Source organism: Oncorhynchus clarkii, chromosome 12 (genome assembly GCF_045791955.1).
Source record: "Oncorhynchus clarkii lewisi isolate Uvic-CL-2024 chromosome 12, UVic_Ocla_1.0, whole genome shotgun sequence".
NCBI lineage: Eukaryota > Metazoa > Chordata > Actinopteri > Salmoniformes > Salmonidae > Oncorhynchus > Oncorhynchus clarkii.
Window position 1 is genome coordinate 37,380,526 of NC_092158.1, and position 19,054 is coordinate 37,399,579.

At 42.5% G+C, this 19,054-nt stretch overlaps 1 protein-coding gene across 1 annotated transcript in view; it reads right to left on the reverse strand.

The window, feature by feature from the left end:
* Nucleotides 1-212: 212 nt before the first annotated feature.
* Nucleotides 213-19,054, reverse strand: part of LOC139423134 (WW and C2 domain containing 1) — a 48,112-nt gene continuing 29,270 nt past the window's right edge. Inside the window, exons 13-22 of the mRNA XM_071174820.1 lie at nucleotides 12,628-12,798; nucleotides 10,440-10,632; nucleotides 9,954-10,094; nucleotides 9,703-9,767; nucleotides 9,146-9,299; nucleotides 8,671-8,844; nucleotides 7,049-7,141; nucleotides 6,125-6,355; nucleotides 4,875-4,993; nucleotides 213-4,281 (exon numbers count right to left, since the gene is read on the reverse strand). Coding sequence (XP_071030921.1) covers nucleotides 4,215-4,281; nucleotides 4,875-4,993; nucleotides 6,125-6,355; nucleotides 7,049-7,141; nucleotides 8,671-8,844; nucleotides 9,146-9,299; nucleotides 9,703-9,767; nucleotides 9,954-10,094; nucleotides 10,440-10,632; nucleotides 12,628-12,798 — 1,408 coding nt within the window. The 3' untranslated portion in view covers nucleotides 213-4,214. The remainder of the gene's footprint in view (nucleotides 4,282-4,874; nucleotides 4,994-6,124; nucleotides 6,356-7,048; nucleotides 7,142-8,670; nucleotides 8,845-9,145; nucleotides 9,300-9,702; nucleotides 9,768-9,953; nucleotides 10,095-10,439; nucleotides 10,633-12,627; nucleotides 12,799-19,054) is intronic.

Genomic DNA, 19,054 nt, shown 5'->3' on the forward strand with positions numbered 1-19,054 from the left:
GTGTGGGGTACCCAATGTACTACCACAGACGAATAGGTAGGTACTTCAGTCATAGGCTATAACGTTATGCTTGAACTTTCAAAACATAGCAACAGTGTTAAATTTTATTGCCGTTTATGTTTTTTTGTCAAAGCGTTTGTCAAAATTCAGTGCTCTGCAAACGCGTTTCATTGACATTAAATACACAAAAGAGGGGAAAGCACAGGCAATAGTAGAACAAAAGAACTTATTTTTATTTGTGAAACTACAAAACATTTTTTTTTGTGCTGGTGAAATATTTACAAATCTGGTTGACAGTAGTGTCCATAATAAAATTCACAGCTTTCCAGGAGTCTTACGAGAAAGGAAACAAAACAGCACACCCAAATCACAAAGTGCAATAAATACATGCTGTATTTCTCAAACAATCTCTATACACATACCAGTATCATTGCCATCCTTAATACAACAGAGCAAATAATAAACAAAAATGCACTTGAACTTCAAAACAATAATTATATATCACAACCTACAAGACAGTTTCTGACATGATGTTTTGATTACTCGAAGCAAGACCTACTACATAATTTGTTTCTGATGAAATTGACTTTTCTACAATATATATGCCGGGTGGTGTTATAGAAAAGTACATTTGAGCCTTTAGTCAATCGTGACTAGCTTCAGTTAATCACATAGTACTGTTCCATCCAGACATAGTGTAATCCAATCAGAAGTCCTAATGTAAGACCTCTGTTCCCTCTCTCTACACTGGAGTAAATTGTGATTTCTTTTTAAGTAAACAGTTCACATTCAACTGCAAACAATACACATTATTTTAGGCAACAAAAAGTAGTGTTCTCTTCTTGGATGGTGACCACATTTTCAACTCCAGTTAAAATCAGATTTAATCTAAAAACAGCACTCTCCAAAGGATCCATTCACAGTATACAGTTCATGTCCGATTCCAGTAGAATAGATTGTTGTGCCGTCAACAGTGGCTTTCCTTTACAGTAGTGAAGTGCAACATTGTACAGTTTAATATTCTAACAAAATGGAAATGGTCCAAAGGAGAAAAAAACATTTGTAACATTATATTTAACTAAATTAAACTGTGTGTTTGTATTCAATTTGCAAGGGGTGTCTAGCTAATTGTGCATGACAAAGAGGTTATAACGATATCACACTAACCTAGAGAGTGCGCAAGAAAGCAACCCATATTATATCCAGTTGGGTGACTAAGACGGTGTGTGCCTGTGTGACTGCCTACACCATTTAACAGAAAAGTGAAATTGAGAAAACAAAATTACAACTTAGCGATAAAAGACAGGAGTATCACAATAACCCAAGAAACATTCTTTATCACTAGCTAAAGCTCACAGGTCAAGTTTATGAAAATAGTGCACATCAAGGCAAAAGACAACCCGTAAGGAAAGGGTAGATTAAAAAAGTAGAGTAGGAATGAAACACGATCTAATCTAACATTATTAGTATGGGGTAGAATAGAAAAATCCTTTCTGATGTTCAAATCAGGGTATCATTTTATTCACAGAGTATGAAACATGCAATGTCTTCATCAAACTACAAGGCAATGTCAACTGGGGTGGGACACTGGACACCAGTGAGTTCTGCTCATCATTTGCAGAACGTTAGAGCCAATTCATGCCCATTCAAATCCAACAAAGGTCATGTGCTATTACATAAATTCAGTTGCTGGGCCACTCTGGTGTCGTCAACACTGAAAGTGACTTCATTGGAGGACCATTCAGCTGAGGAAGGGAATGTGATTCATTCCACTGACTCCTCTCCACCTTTAGAGTCATTGTGCTCATTCTATGGCCAAATTCAATTAGCATGAACCTGTTTGTTTCATTGTCATCCAGCCTGTTGTGGATTGGGCAAATCTCTACATTACCACAGTGGTATTAGCCAAGAGTTGAATTGAGCTTTATATCGTCTCTGACTACATCAGGTCTTAGGGTGCTACGTATGTATGGTGTTAAACAGTTTTCCATTGAGAGGGAAAGAAGCTAGCTATGTTTCTGTAGAAAATAAGGTTACAGTTCTGGCTTCTCCAATATGAGTAGAATGTAATTCAGGCGATTTATAAATTGGTATCACAATCATGCTTGGTCAACACCAAAAAAAAGGCCTGTGTGAGTAGGATTTGTTAAAAAGCTAAATCCAAAACACTCCACAGACATTTGCATCTGCATTGAATATGTGAACAGGGGCCCTTGCCAATGTATATCCCCTTATGATCACCCCTCCAAACTCTCATCCAACACATCTCTATCATCTCAAATGCCATCCAAGTGTTTACAGGGAATGTGGGTAGCAAGCTGACTGTTCTTATCTAATCTAGATCACCCACCCTGTAGTTTCCAGTGGCCTAGTTATAAACAGCTCTCATTTCTCCCTGTACTGCCCGTTGATCCACTAACACGTTTCACTTCATCACATTTCATTAAACACAGACACTACGAGTCGCCTCTGAAGATGACAGACGTGATCATTCGCTACACAGAGCCAGATATGTGCTCCCGACACTACCACTGACACATCGAGAGCAGTGTTGAAAGCCAGTTTTGCAAGGCACCGTGTAGGACTTTGTGAGGTCTCCTAACAGAGAGAGAGGGCAACATGGCTGGTTTAAGCAGCTCCATATGGTACTAATAGTGTAGCCTGGTTCCAAACCTGTTAGTGCTGTCTTGCCAACTCCTGTGGTCATTGATGTGACCACTCGCCATGCAGTATCTCTCCTTTGCCACGATAATCCATCCACCTGACAGGTGTAGCATATCAAGAAGCTGGTTAAACAGCCGGATCATTACAAAGGTGCACCTTGTGCTGGGTACAATAAAAGGCCACTAAAATGTGCAGTTTTGTCACACAAAACACAATGCCACATATGTTTCAAGTTAAGGGGGCGTGCAATATGCATGCTGACTGCAGGAATGTCCACCAGAGCTGTTGTCAGAATTTCCTACCATAAGCCGCCTCCGTCGTTCTAGAGAATTTCGCAATATTCCCAACTGGCTTCACAACCACATGTGACCACGTCAGCCCAGGACCTCCACATCCGGCTCCTTCACCTGCGGGATCATCTGAGACCAGCCAGTCAGCTGATGAAACTGAGGTGTATTTCAGTCTGTAATAAACTTATTTTGTGGGGGGAAAAAAACTCATTCTGATTGGCTGGGCCTGGTTCCCAAGTGGGTAGGCCTATTCCCTCCCAGGGCCCACCCATCTCAGCACCCTGTTGTTGCATTTATATTTTTGTTCAGTATACTTGGGAGTTCTCAGTTGCTCCATGATTTTTGGATCACTTCACTTGGGTTTTGACTCATACAATAAATGTGGAGTTTATCATCAGCAATGATCTTCATCAAATGCAAATTAATGACCTTCATAAAATGCACTTCTTTTGTTTCACAATCATAATGTGCTTCGTTAAACGGTGATTCAACAATCAATCCTGCCCAGAGAAGAGCACTCCTGCCACTTCTTCAACCCCTTCACTCTTTTTTAGATTCCTATTTTAAAAGTGCACAAACTATCCGATAAACTACCTGAGTATTAGAGAGAGTTAGTGCAGTTCTTTTCACAATGCTGAGAGATAGTGTGTGCACCAGTGAGAGTCACTACAAGAGCCATGTACAGTATAGATGACCTGACTGGTAATACATACACAGTAGACAGTGTGCAGTAATAAGACAACACAATGCCACTAGGGACAGACAGCCGGTTACAATATACCACTCATCCGGTCAAAGTACACCATCATTCAATCAGAATGTTGATTTTGTAGATGTGTTGTGCTATAAATCATGTTGAAATAAAGTACCTCTGTGGGTCTATATTCACATCTTAGATTACAGCGAGTAAGTGGTCCTGGCTAATGAAAATAACAGCATTTGTCATCTCTATCTTTTCATATTTCACACAGAAAGCACCGGTGTGGTATTGGAATGACGATTTTACCGTAAAACATGTAAAGGTAGCTACCAACATCCACTTATTAGTAACAGTAAAATAATGCTACAGAGTGGAGAAAATAAAAAGAATGCATGTTGCTAGGTGATAATAACAAAAACTGTACAGATGAGCAACAGATAAAAACTAAAAAAAGTTTTTCTATACATTATTATTCTCCATTCTTCATTTTACCACCAGAAGTCTCCTTGGAGTCATCTCCTTGGAAACAGCAGTTCAGACTGTGGAATACTTGAAATGCGCTACACGTCGTCGGCAGGCAGATCAGGGATGTTGATCTTTGCACGAGTGAAGAAGGCCATCTTCTCTCTGAAATCAGAAGAGTTTCCATCTTCACATGAGCCAAAAAACACAACGAACTTCCCCTTCTATACGGTGAACAGAACAGATTTTTATTTTGAATGGTGGGCTATGTGCAGTGCTTGACTTAAGCAGGAGCTTACCGGGGCTGAGTACTGGCACCTCAAATGTTCTACTGCTTGAGCTCCCTTAAAGAATATCATCTCAAAAGTATTGTGGAGCTCCTGCACCTAAACATAAGTATTACTGGTACCCAACATGATTACCGGCCCTATTTCAGCCCAAGTCAAGCACTGACTACGTGTTCACTGAGGCAAACTTCTTTCAGTCACTTCAGAGCCAGGGTCAATCAATCCCAGTCCGCATCACAGCCATTTTTCCCGCTCAAAATTCCCTATCATCTTACATTCCTAGACTAACTGGCATACAAATGGAATGGACCACAAATTGTGCTTCATTCAACTGGACCTAATGAGACCTGGTGAGAGAAGCTAAAAACAAATTTACACATTGACATTCATCCAATACATGGGGAACGAGATATGGCTTAATGGATCAACACTGCACTGTTTCTGTTCTGTAATGTATTCTACTGTACTGACCTGAAGGACTGGACCTCTGGCACCTCTTTCCTGCTCTGGCCTCGGATCTTGTGGACGTCCTTGGCCGCAGCGCGCATCATCTTCTCCACCCTCTGCTCCTGCAGCTGCTCCTCACGGGTCTGCAGACAACACCACACCACACAGATGCTTAGAGAGAAGCTGGAAAATAGGCTTAAACAAATCCTCATGGCCAGTCAACAGCTAGAACAGCATTTAAACCCGCTTAATATTTCACAGGTGTGTATTGGAACAACAATGTATAATAAAATCCAATAAACTCATCAAAAAAAGAAACATCCCTTTTTCAGGACCCTGTCTTTCAAAGATGATTCATAAAAAGCCAAATAACTTCACAGATCTTCATTGTACAGGGTTTAAACACCATTCCCCATGCTTGTTCAATGAACCATAAACAATTAATGAACATGCACCGGTGGAACGGTCGTTAAGACACTAACAGCTAAGCTATTAAGGTCACAATTATGAAAACTTAGGACACTAAAGAGGCCTTCCTACGGACTCTGAAAAATACCAAAAGAAAGATGCCCCTGGTCCCTACTCATCTGCGTGAATGTGCCTTAGGCATGCTGCAAGGAGGAATGAGGACTGCAGATGTGGCCAGGGCAATAAATTGCAATGTCCGTACTGAGAGACGCCTAAGACAGCGCTACAGAGAGACAGGATGGACAGCTGATCGTCTTCGCAGTGACAGACCACGTGTAACAACACCTGCACAGGATCGGTACATCACACCTGCGGGACAGGTACAGGATGGCAACAACAACTGCCCGAGTTACACAAGGAACGCACAATCCCTCCATCAGTGCTCAGACAGTCCGCAACAGGTAATAGTACTGAATACAGCTGGTGGCCACACCAGATACTGACTGTTACTTTTGACCACCCCCTTTTGTTCAGGGACACATTATTCAATTTATGTTAGTCACATGTCTGTGGAACTTGTTCAGTTTATGCCTCAGTTGTTGAATCTTGTTATGTTCATACAAATATTTACACATGTTAAGTTTGCTGAAAATAAACGCAGTTGACAGTGAGAGGACGTTTCTTTTTTTGCTGAGTTTATATAACTACTAGGTGAGAGACTCCTACTGGTCTCAAAGTCTGTCTGAAAAGGTAACCTATCCCTATATAGTGCACTACTGCACTAGAGGTTGCAATTCTAGAACCACCCAAAAACGTATTGGTGACAGACCGATTGTTGCGGGGGTCAGTATCTCTCCCTCTCCCACCTGTTTCTCAGCCTGTCTGAGCAGCAGACGGAAGCGCTCATCGTCCTGCACCCAGGTGGGGAGGTCTCTGGTGCCCTGCTGCCGGGCTCTCTCCAGCTGCTCCTTCAGCTCCCTGAGGACTCGAAGCTCCTGGGACAGCCGCGTGTGACGAGTCCTGGACACCTGCAGGTCCAGCTCCAAGTCCAGACTGGTCCGCAGCAGCCCGTCCAGGCCCCGCACCGGCACCGGGGGCTGGGGGGGAGGAGAGGAGGGAGAGGAAGATGGAAACGGTGAGTTTATGATTGATACATTACACTCTCAGACAAACACACATCTTTCTCTTCCTAACACACATAGGAAGGTACAAGGAGACAGAGCAGCTATTTCCCAGTGGCCCCCTCCCCTTTCCTCTCTTAGCAGACAGACAGATCTGTCCTGGACATAGATCACTCCTTGTCCCAGCATTAATAGAGGCCAGAGAATGTCAGGCCACATTAACAATTCAACCAGCCATTAAATATTAAGACTCACTTTTACTGAAGGCTGAGCCTCTGGTTTATGGAACCATAAACGTAAATGAACATCTGAGTGTATCTAATAATGTGGCCACAGCTTGAGACTTGACTGCACTACTAGACTGTCAAGAGCCAGAACAGTGAGAACAGAGCAAAGCACTGAAATAAATAGAGACTGAAAAAGAAAACGTGCTTGTTATACTGAGAACCTTGGCAAACAGACAGAAAATTAAAGTTAAATGGGTATTTATAGCATAGAAATATAGAACGCTAGAAAGTATCACCATGGTAGGATAGGTACGAAGTGAGTGGTTTATATAATAGTAATATAGAATGATCGATATGATGAAGTGGGTATTTATACAACGTAGAAATATAGAATGATAGATCGTATCCATCCGGCCATTGATCCTAAGTGGGTAGTTTCTACCTTTTTCATGCGCATGCTGCGTCTCTCCGATGCATTCCTGACGAATGGAGACTTCTTAGACAGAGTGGAGCTGTCGCTGTCACTGCGGTTAATCTGATGTTCACATAGTAGAAAGGCAAAAACCAACTAAATTAAGAAAGTTAGAACGAGAACAGCAAAAATAACAGCTTTTGTTGGGTTAAAGATGCATTGCAAAGCTAAGCTCAACTGAAAACAGTAGTCAAAGTGAACTGTATTTTTTAATCTTATCCAGATCAACTTACACTGTGTACACAAAAGTATGTAGACACTCCTTCAAATGAGTGGATTCGGCTATTTCAGCCACACCCGTTGCTGACAGGTGTATAAAATCGAGCATACAGCCATGCAATCTCCATACACAAACATTGACAGTAGAATGGCCTTACCGAAGAGCTCAGTGACTTGCAACGTGACACCGTCACCTTTCCAGCAAGTCAGTTCGTCAAATGTCTGCCCTGCTAAAGCTGCCCGGGTCAATTGTAAGTGTTGTTATTCTAAAGTGGAAACAACTAGGAGCAACAACGGTTCAGTCGCAAAGTAGTAGGCCACACAAGCTCACAGAACAGGACTGCTGAGTGCTGAAGCGCGTAAAAATCACCTGTCCTTGGTTGCAACACTCACCACCGAGTTCCAAACTGCCTCTGAAAGCAAAGTCAGCACAAGAACTGTTCATCGGGAGCTTGATTAAATGGGTTTCCATGGTTGAACAGCCACACACAAGCCTAAGATCACCATGCGCCATGCCAAGCGTTGGCTGGAGTGGTGTACAGCTCGCCGCCATTGGACTCTGGAGCAGTGGAAACGTGATCTCTGGAGTGATGAATCACGCTTCACCATTTGGAAGTCCAACGGACAAATCTGGCTTTGGTGGATGCCAGGTGAACGCTACCTGCCCCAATGCCTTGTGCCAACTGTAAAGTTTGGCGGAGGAGGAATAATGGTCTGAGGCTGTTTTTCATGGTTCGGGCTAGGCCCCTTAGTTCCAGTGAAGGGAAATCTTAATGCTACAGCACACAATGACATTATAGACAATTCTGTGCATCCATCTTTGTGGCAACAGTTTGGGGAAAGCCCTTTCCTGTTTCAGCATGACAATACCCCCGTGCGCAAAGCGAGGTCCATACTGAAATGGTTTGTTGATATTGGTGTGGAAAAATTTGTCTGGCCTGCACAGAGCCCTGACCTCAACCCCATCTTTGGGATGAATTGGAATGTGGACTGTGAGCCAGGCCTAATCGCCCAACATCAGTGCCCAACCTCACTAATGCTCATGGCTGAATAGAAGCAAGTCCCCGCAGCAATGTTCCAACATCTAGTAGAAAGCCTTCCCAGAAGAGTGGAGGCTGTTATAGCAGCCCAGGGGGGACCAGCTTCATATTAGTGCCCATGATTTTGTAATGAGATGTCTGACGAGCAGGTGTCCACATACTTTTGGTCATGTAGTGTATAATAAGTACAATTTTAAAAAATTAGGCTATGCATTTTACTAAGTTTGAGAGTAGATACAGTATGTACTAATGTAAATCTATATCTAGTATAGATATGCCCTAGCATACTCTAGATAAGTACTAAATATGTCCATGAGGAGTGTGTTTGCTCACCCGACAGATGTACTGGCTCTGGGGCCCAGGGGAGAAGGTCTTGGAGCGGATTATGGTGTTTCCCCGGATAAAGGGGTTCTGCTGGGGAACATCGCGGAGTCGATGCTCCTTGGGCCGGACCACCGAGGAGGCGGCATGGTGGTGGTTGAGGCCGGTACTGGTCTCCTTGTTCACCTGGGGACAGAGCACGAGATCAGTCATTTCACGCAGTCAAGCTTGGCTTACAGATTTACTGTTTTGTTCAGTTACTGTTACAACTGTGATCATGCCATTCACAGTCATGTGTTAGAACTGTTGAGCACGTTTTGAGTCTGCATATTAAGGAGTTTGTCGAACTTTTGAGTTTAAACCAAATTAACATGTGTTTTACTCAAATACTTCCCATTAACATCCTCTGTAATTAAAAACAAATTAATTAATGTAAAATAAAATTGCATTCATTTATGCATATTGTATAGTTAGAGTCCCCACTTACCCTCTCAGTCATAGTTCCTGTTTGAGTAGGTTTGGCCGCCACCTTCTCTCCCTCCCATTGACTGCTCTCGGGATACAACTCCTCCTCTTCAGGCCCCTCTACATGGTTGTCTCCCTCGTCTTCAAATACATCTCCTTCCAGCACTTCACTGTGCCTGTGGAGGGTTGAAACACTATCAGATGGACAGGGAGGGAGAAACCGGTGAGTTATTCATCTATCAGATTCTACCTGTGAGGGGGTGTGGGAGTGGAGAGGTGGTTAGTACGCCACTGGGCTTTCGAAATCGCCACTTAACGTCTTAGCTTATTCCCACGGGAGAGATAAATGGGAGAGGGGGAAAAGGGGGGAGTGTATCAGAAATTCAAGCACTGTCATTGTGGTTTTGAACCTGCAGGGTGGGATTCCGGATGTGTGTGTGTGTGTATGTGTGTGTGTGTTTGAGACAAGAATGGAAGAATGGCCTGTCCTCCATAGAGGTTGAAAGGGGGAGGAGGACAGATGAGAAGACGGGAGAATAAAGGCATAAAGGTGCTGTTGTTAACGTAGGGAGAGCTCACCATTCATCCTCCTCTGGTGCACCCTCCAGACTGCCTGCTACTCTCTCTGTGGTAGGGATAGAGCTCTGGAACACACCACAAACACACACACAGTTACTCATCTATTACATGCATTCATAAGATACATACAGCATGTTAATAAATGAAAGAACACTTATGTAACACGTCTACATACAGATTTAAAACAACAGAGCCAGTTCATTTTGAAATGCAGCCTATTGTTATACATGACGAATGAAGGTCTATGTTACCCTTTCAGACTGTGTAGCCGTCCCGGTCTCTTTGTCCTTGCTATTGATTTGGGGCATGAAGGAGTAGCTCAGGAGGTTGTAGCACATGACACATCTCTCCCCAGAGGTGTTGACATCAGCCAGGCTTATCTGAGAACCAGCCTGCCCAGAGGAGAGGAGGGAGAAGCAGGGAGACATTATAAGAGTTAAAAGGTGGTTTACTGAAGGATGTTATACACCGATGTAACAGACTTCATGCATGAGACACAGTACGGAGTGTCAGAGGGACAAAAATCCACTTATGCTCACTTATGGCAATACACCACTGTCATGTGATTCAATAACAACAGGTGTGGAAGCTTAAAAGGTATACATTGGGATTTCGATGTACACATTGCAAATACACCACCGTGGGTGGCAGTGTTTCTACTGTATATGGGTGTGCTGGTGTTAAGGACTATTTGTTTTGTTGACACTAACTTACAAAATGTGTGTCGTTAAACTCACCAGACACTCCTCGCGGCCAGATGGGCTTGTGTGGCACACGTCCACCCTCAGGGTCTTCTGCCGCAGAACATTGTGGGCCATCTGGATGCCGAAGACTTCGTTGACCTCCACGGCGTCCTGGGGGAGAGAGCCACGCGTCCGGAAAAGGCAGCGGGTGGTCTCAGAGCAGGGGAGGACAGCCACACGGATGTACCTACGGAAGGGAAGCACAGTTAAACATATAGACAATGTGCACACAGTTGAGTGTACCGTGAAGAACAAATGATACAGTACTTTCAATACAAACACACCGACTTAAATGAGAAAAGTGGGTACAGACAGCATACAGTGCATTCGGAAGTATTCAGCCCCCTAGACTTTCTCCACATTTTGTTCCATTACAGCCTTATTCTAAAATTGATTAAATAAAACCTTTTCCTCATCAACCTTCACACAATACCCCATAATGACAAAGCAAAAACAGGATAAGAAATTTTAGCAAATAAAAACTGAAAAACCTTATTCACATAAGTATTCAGACCCTTTGCCATGAGACTCGAAATTGAGCTCCGGTGCATCCTGTGTCCATTGATCATCCTTGAGATGTTTCTACAACATGATTGGAGTCCACCTGTGGTAAATTCAATTGATTGGACATGATTTGGAAAAGCACACACCTGTCTATAAAAGGTCTCAGTTGACAGTGTATGTCAGAGCTAAAACCAGGCCATGAGGTCAAACAAATTGTCCGTAGAGCTCCGAGACAGGATTGTGTTCGTGGCACAGATCTGGGGAAAGGTACCACAAAGCATTTCTTCAGCATTGAAGGTCCCCAAGAACACACTGGCCTCCATCATACTTAAATGGAATAAGTTTGGAACCACCAAGACTCTTCCTAGAGCTGGCCACCTGGCCAAACTGAGCAATCGGGGGAGAAGGGCCTTGGTCAGGGAGGTGACCAAGAACCTGATTTTCACACTGACAAGAGCTCCAGAGTTACTCTGTGGAGATGGTAGAACCTTACAGAAGGACAACCACCTCTGCAGCACTCCACCAAATCAGGCATTTATGGTAGAGTGGACAGACGGAACCCACTCATTAAAAAGGCACATGAAAGCCCGCTTGGAGTTTGAGAGTCCTTTAGGTGCCTTTTGGCAGACCATGAGAAACAAGATTCTCTGGTCTGATGAAAACAAGATTGAAATCTTTAGCCTGAATGCCAAGCGTCACATCTGGAGGAAACCGGTCACCATCCCTAGGATCGAGGCAAAGATTAACGAAGCAAATTACAGAGAGATCCTTGATGGAAACCTGCTCCAGAGTGCTCAGGACCTCAGACTGGGGCAAAGGTTCACCTTCCAACAGTCAAGACAATGTGGCTTGGGGATAAGTCTCTGAATGTCCGTGAGTGGCCCAACCAGAGCCTGGATTTGAACCCGATCAAACAGCTCTCCTGGAGAGACCTGAAAATAGCTGTGTAGCGACGCTCCACTTCCAACCTGACAGAGCTTGAGAGGATCTGCTATGCTGACTTGCTGCACCCTCGACAAATACTGTGATCATTATTATTTGACCATGCTGGTCATTTATGAACATTTGAACATCTGGGCCATGTTCTGTTATAATCTCCACCCGGCACAGCCAGAAGAGGACTGGCCACCCCTCATAGCCTGGTTCCTCTCTAGGTTTCTTCCTAGGTTTTGGCCTTTCTACAGAGTTTTTCCTAGCCACTGTGAATCTACACCTGCATTGCTTGCTGTTTGGGGTTTTAGGCTGGGTTTCTGTACAGCACTTTGAGATATCAGCTGATTTTAAGAAGGGCTATATAAATACATTTGATTTTGATTTGATCTGCAGAGCAGAATGGGAGAAACTCCCCATATACAGGCATGCCAAGCTTATGGCGTCATACCCAAGAAGACTTGAGGCTGTAATCACTGTTAGAGATGCTTCAAATCGCTGAGTAAAGGATCTGAATACTTACGTAAATGTGAGTTTTTTTTTGTTAATTTCTAAAAACATGTTATTGCTTTGTCATTATAGGGTTGTGTGTGTAGATTGATGAGAATAAGGCTGTAACATAATACAATGTAGAAAATGCACTGTATGCTCAGACAGTCATCTGAGAGGTGTTTGTTTCACATAACCTAACAAGTAATGACAGTCATTCACTCCTAAAGCAAAGACAAAAGATAACTTTGCTACATACATTTTGTGGATGGGCAGCGGGGTGAGGGCGCTGCAGTTGGAGAGCTGCATGACTAACACGGTGAAACGCTTGTCTTTCACCTCGTACTTCAGGCCCAGTCTGACCTGGGCACAGCCTAGAGGACCTCCCCTCTCCTCGTAGCCCAGCAGCAGCTCTGCTGGGGGGACAGGTCTGGGAACAGTGACACATACAACAGGTTTAGGGTTAGATCCACAAAGTGCCTATCAAATACAGTACCTGGAAGCCAGTCTGGTTTGTGCTTTAGCTATTAACCTTACATTGAAGTCTAGGAGGTGATATCAGGAAATTATAGGATGTGATATTAGTGATATCAGTCCAAACAGATATGGCAACCAGACTTCAAAATAGCAGAGTAAGTTGTGAGAGGGACTGGCAACATACAGTATATGGCAAAAAGCCCCTCACGCTCCGGGGCCAAACGGTGCAAACAAAACACAATGCAAATATGCTGGATGTTTGTTTGACAAATAGTAATGCAGACAGCTGGTCTCCAGCGATCACTTGATGTAAACCAAAGATACTGTATATAATGACGAGATCGTCTTGTCTCGAGCCGCCCTAACAATCGGAGTCATTGTCCCAAAGGCGGGAAAGGCAGGCGATCTGCTTATTGGTCTGCTTATCATGGACAGATTTTGACTGGAGTAAACCCTCTCGCTTTGCCTCTTCCTCTCTGTCTAAACACATTATATGTTCACTCATTGTCTCACGTCAGATAGCGTGACGGCTGTCTGCACTCATATCTCGCTAACACTCATACCAAAAAATGTTTGGCTACAATATACATTCCAAACATTTTTTTAAAATGTTACTAAGCTGACATCGTCCACTGAACCCCCTTTCATCCTAATGTTTTTATTTTTTAATTTTAATTTATTAGGATCCCCATTAGATACTGCCAAGGCAGCTCTTCCTGGGGTCCAAACAGGATTAAAACAATTATATAACATAACGCAACAGCCTACATCACAAACAAACAATACATCATATGCAAGACATCACCACATTACTACTCTACAACCACAAATTCACAACATTACATTTACAAACCTACAATATTACAATGTGTGTGCATATTCATTTGTGTGTGTGTGTGTGTGTGTGTGTGTCTCTTCACAGTCCCCGTTGTGCCGCCGTGAGGTGTTTTATATGTTTGTTTGTTTGTTTTTTATCAGATTTTACTGCTCGCTTGAGTTACTTGATGTGGAAGAGAGGTCCATGTGGTCATGGCTCTACAGTATGTGGTACTGTGCGTTTCCCCAGAATCTGTTCTGGACTGTGAAGAGACCCCTGTTAGCATGTCTTGTGGGGCATGTATGGGTGTCTGAGTTGTGTGTTATCTGTTTGAACAGACATCAATACCTCTCACAGAAGACAAGGAGAGATTGACATGAATGTTATTGACATTAGGCCTCTGGGTATATTTACGGGCCAGCCATGCTGCTCTGGGCCAACTGTAATTTTCCCATGTCCCTCTTTTTAACACTTGACCATATGCCTGGGCAGTAGTCCAGGTGTGATAAAACTAGGGCCTGCAGGCCTTGTTTTGTTGATTATGATGTCAAGAAAGCGGAGTAGTGCTTTTTCAAGACCTCTCCCCATCCTAGCTACTGTTGTGTCAATGTTTTGATTACATCAAGCAGTTAAGTCTCAGCTTGCTCAATTGCCACATTCATTACAACATTTTGTTGAGATTTATGTTTCCGTGAATGATTTGTCCCAAATGCAATGCTTTTAGTTTTTTTTTTATATATATTTAGGACTAGCTCAGCACCCATTCTAAAACGGACTGCAGCTCTTTGTTTAGGTGTTGCAGTGATTTAACTTGCTGTGGTACCTGACGTGTATAATGTTGAGTCATCAGCCTACATAGCCACAAGCTTTACTCAGTGCTAGGTCATTACTAAAAATAGAAAAAAGGGGCAAAAACCACTGCCTTGAAGTATGCCAGATTCTACCTGGTTTATGTTAGAGGCTTCTATTTAAGTGATATTGCCCGAGAAGCTGGTGTTTGGAGGATATATTGGCACGGGTGTTCTTCGTCCCGAGACGAAGTTGAGGGTCGGCAAACCGTGCCAATATATCCTCCAAACACAGGCTTCTTGGGCATTATCACTTTTATACAACGGGTTACCAACATACTCAAATAATGATTGACATATTTTCATTAAAAACTTTATCTTGATTAATTTATTCATACTATTTCGTCCCGACACAAATCTAGGGTTGCTACCCAAACCGGCTGGTCGTTCTGTTGCCAGAGACATGACCCAGTCACATTCAGTCTTTTTGTTCTGGATCTATGGACGCGACCCAGTCATTAGTTCTAAATGTTCCATTACCATTCTGGCTGGTAACTTTCTTATCTCTTGTTTGCTAGCTAGCCAACTACGGCTAATTTACGGTCACGTGAAACAGTGCAGCCAAAATAACACCAGTAGTTGTATTTGCATTTGTTTATGCAAAGTGACATTTATTGTGACATCCATAACAATGAGCTAATGAGGTGCGATTTGGCCTGACATGGAAAATGTGCTCACTCATCAGGATACTTGTTCAGAGGAGCTAGCCAACAACACAGCTAACAGAATCACTTCAAACTGAAGCTGGAAAGACTGCAAACTACAGTAGCTGCACTTTGTTTAGTTTGACACAGTTTCAATTGACATTTCTTTGTATATATCCATAAAAATGATGAAAGCTGATTCATGAGTTCGACTGGCTGAAAAACGCTGCCTGCCACTCTCTAAGTCTCGACTCATTCATTACTATGGAACAGCTGGAGATCAAATTGTAATATTTACATTTGAAAACTTAAATGTTAGTCTAAAAGAAATGTGAGAATCTCCACTATAAAAAGCATCTAGACATTAAGTTTATAATTTGCCGGGCTGATGAGACAGTGGATTGCACAGTCAGATGGAACAGAATAAAAAGGCATTATAATGTCAGATTTAGCTGGTGGTAACTTGTGGAATAGACTGTCTGGAATGAGGTTTGAACCAATCAGCATTCAGGATTACACCCACCCGTTGTATAATAAAGAATACCCTGTGTTCTGTTAGAAAGGCAACTCTCGATCCACGATAAGGCTTTACATCCTCTGCCATAACATTGATTGATTTAGCAGCATGCTTTGATCAATAACGTCAAAAGCTGCAATGCAGCCTAACAGCTCCCACAATCTTATCATTATCAATTCCTTTCAGTCTATCATCAGTCATTTGTGTTAGTGCTATACATGTTGCATGTAGAGGGCCCTTCCCTATAAGCATCAGTTAATTTGTTTACTCTGAAATAGCATTGTATCTGGTCAAACACCATTTTATTCTCAAGTTTACTAGCTTTGACAAACCTCCTGGTACTGACAACTTGGATGGAAAATGACTGAGGACGGTAGGGGACTATATTGCCACTCATATTCGCCATCTTACCAAAAACTATATACAGTGCCTTGCGAAAGTATTCGGCCCCCTTGAACTTTGCGACCTTTTGCCACATTTCAGGCTTCAAACATAAAGATATAAAACTGTATTTTTTTTGTGAAGAATCAACAACAAGTGGGACACAATCATGAAGTGGAACGACATTTATTGGATATTTCAAACTTTTTTAACAAATCAAAAACTGAAAAATTGGGCGTGCAAAATTATTCAGCCCCTTTACTTTCAGTGCAGCAAACTCTCTCCAGAAGTTCAGTGAGGATCTCTGAATGATCCAATGTTGACCTAAATGACTAATGATGATAAATACAATCCACCTGTGTGTAATCAAGTCTCCGTATAAATGCACCTGCACTGTGATAGTCTCAGAGGTCCGTTAAAAGCGCAGAGAGCATCATGAAGAACAAGGAACACACCAGGCAGGTCCGAGATACTGTTGTGAAGAAGTTTAAAGCCGGATTTGGATACAAAAAGATTTCCCAAGCTTTAAACATCCCAAGGAGCACTGTGCAAGCGATAATATTGAAATGGAAGGAGTATCAGACCACTGCAAATCTACCAAGACCTGGCCGTCCCTCTAAACTTTCAGCTCATACAAGGAGAAACTGATCAGCGATGCAGCCAAGAGGCCCATGATCACTCTGGATGAACTGCAGAGATCTACAGCTGAGGTGGGAGACTCTGTCCATAGGACAACAATCAGTCGTATATTGCACAAATCTGGCCTTTATGGAAGAGTGGCAAGAAAGCCATTTCTTAAAGATATCCATAAAAAGTGTTGTTTAAAGTTTGCCACAAGCCACCTGGGAGACACACCAAACATGTGGAAGAAGGTGCTCTGGTCAGATGAAACCAAAATTGAACTTTTTGGCAACAATGCAAAACGTTATGTTTAGCGTAAAAGCAACACAGCTGAACACACCATCCCCACTGTCAAACATGGTGGTGGCAGCATCATGGTTTGGGCCTGCTTTTCTTCAGCAGGGACAGGGAAGATGGTTAAAATTGATGGGAAGATGGATGGAGCCAAATACAGGACCATTCTGGAAGAAAATCTGATGGAGTCTGCAAAAGACCTGAGACTGGGACGGAGATTTGTCTTCCAACAAGACAATGATCCAAAACATAAAGCAAAATCTACAATGGAATGGTTCAAAAATAAACATATCCAGGTGTTAGAATGGCCAAGTCAAAGTCCAGACCTGAATCCAATCGAGAATCTGTGGAAAGAACTGAAAACTGCTGTTCACAAATGCTCTCCATCCAACCTCACTGAGCTCGAGCTGTTTTGCAAGGAGGAATGGGAAAATATTTCAGTCTCTCGATGTGCAAAACTGATAGAGACATACCCCAAGCGACTTACAGCTGTAATCGCAGCAAAAGGTGGCGCTACAAAGTATTAACTTAAGGGGGCTGAATAATTTTGCACGCCCAATTTTTCAGTTTTTGATTTGTTAAAAAAGTTTGAAATATCCAATAAATGTCGTTCCACTTCATGATTGTGTCCCACTTGTTGTTGATTCTTCACAAAAAAATACAGTTTTATATCTTTATGTTTGAAGTCTGAAATGTGGCAAAAGGTCGAAAAAGTTCAAGGGGGCCGAATACTTTCGCAATGCACTGTACCTGTAGATAAACTTTACACTTTTTTTTTTGTCATGAGTAAGACTACCTAATTCTACATCTCGCTAAGGTGTTTTGTGTGCACACAAATTTGCTAGCTAACACATAGTGTCTACTTACTGGCTGAACTAGTCCAAAATCAATCCATAGGAATCGAAAGGCAGGGTTACTAACGACGGCATTTCACACACTGCCGAATGCTCCCTCTAGATAGCTAGTTAGTGTAGTGAAGTTCTAGCTAATGCACAAATGACTTTTCATGATATATGTTCTGCAGTGAAAAGATCGCAGAGTTCTAAAGCATAGCCGACTGCTCTCTGTGACGTTATTGCATTGGCCAAACGTTCAAGTAGTGAGGCACAATGCCAGCTGTCAAAGTCAGAAAAACTAATTCCTGTAACAGTCCCATAACTTTGGTGCCGTACAACTTCAACAAGCTGGCAAACCAGCTACCGTATGGCCATTCAAACAAGCTTGCACTAGGCTGCTAGCCGTTTGGTCAGCTTATCAAGCATGGTTTGCAGTAGTAGCCAGTGCGTCGTAGCTTCTGAGAATGGAGTGATTTTCAGATTTAGGAACTAGTGTTAAGCACAATGAGGTTACGCCTCATTCACATTATATCTGAGCAGTCTGTTGCGTACCGCCAGATATCATTAATTTTAATGGGGACCATTCACAACAGAGTGGTATCACTGCGCCCCCTTGCGGTTGAAGGCTCAGTTGCGAAACGGATGCCACATACTTGGAATCTTTCCAAACTTTGTGTCGCCTTCATTGCAGGCAGAGTCAGTCAATAAAACAGGAAGTTACCCAAATGTAACAGGTATCAGTAAACATGAATATAAACTAAACTTATTTGCTGATAATCTGCTGATATACCTAACCAAAATTGAAAACTCAATGCCCCCCTTGTTTAAAATATTTTCTGAATACTCTAAAATTTCAGGATATAAACTTTACATGGGGAAAGAAATGAAATAATGGTAATAGGAAAAATAACTCATGATCTACAGCCATACTTTAAGTGGACCACAGAATATACTGCTTAATACGTGATAAATACATAAAGATAACTTTATCCCATTACTCAACAATATGAAAGCAGATCTATTTAAATGGAACAATCTTCCCATAATTCTTACAGGTAGAATAAACCTCTTCAGAATGGCATGGCTCCCAAAGGTTTTACATTTATTCTCAGACATTCTTTAAAAAAAGGTATACTCTGTCTTAAGACTTGATTTGGGCAAATAAAACTCAGAATAAATAGGAACGTTTTAAAGTAAACTCACCCCATTCCGTACAAATGTGCGCAACCGCAACATTCAAACGAGGCTACA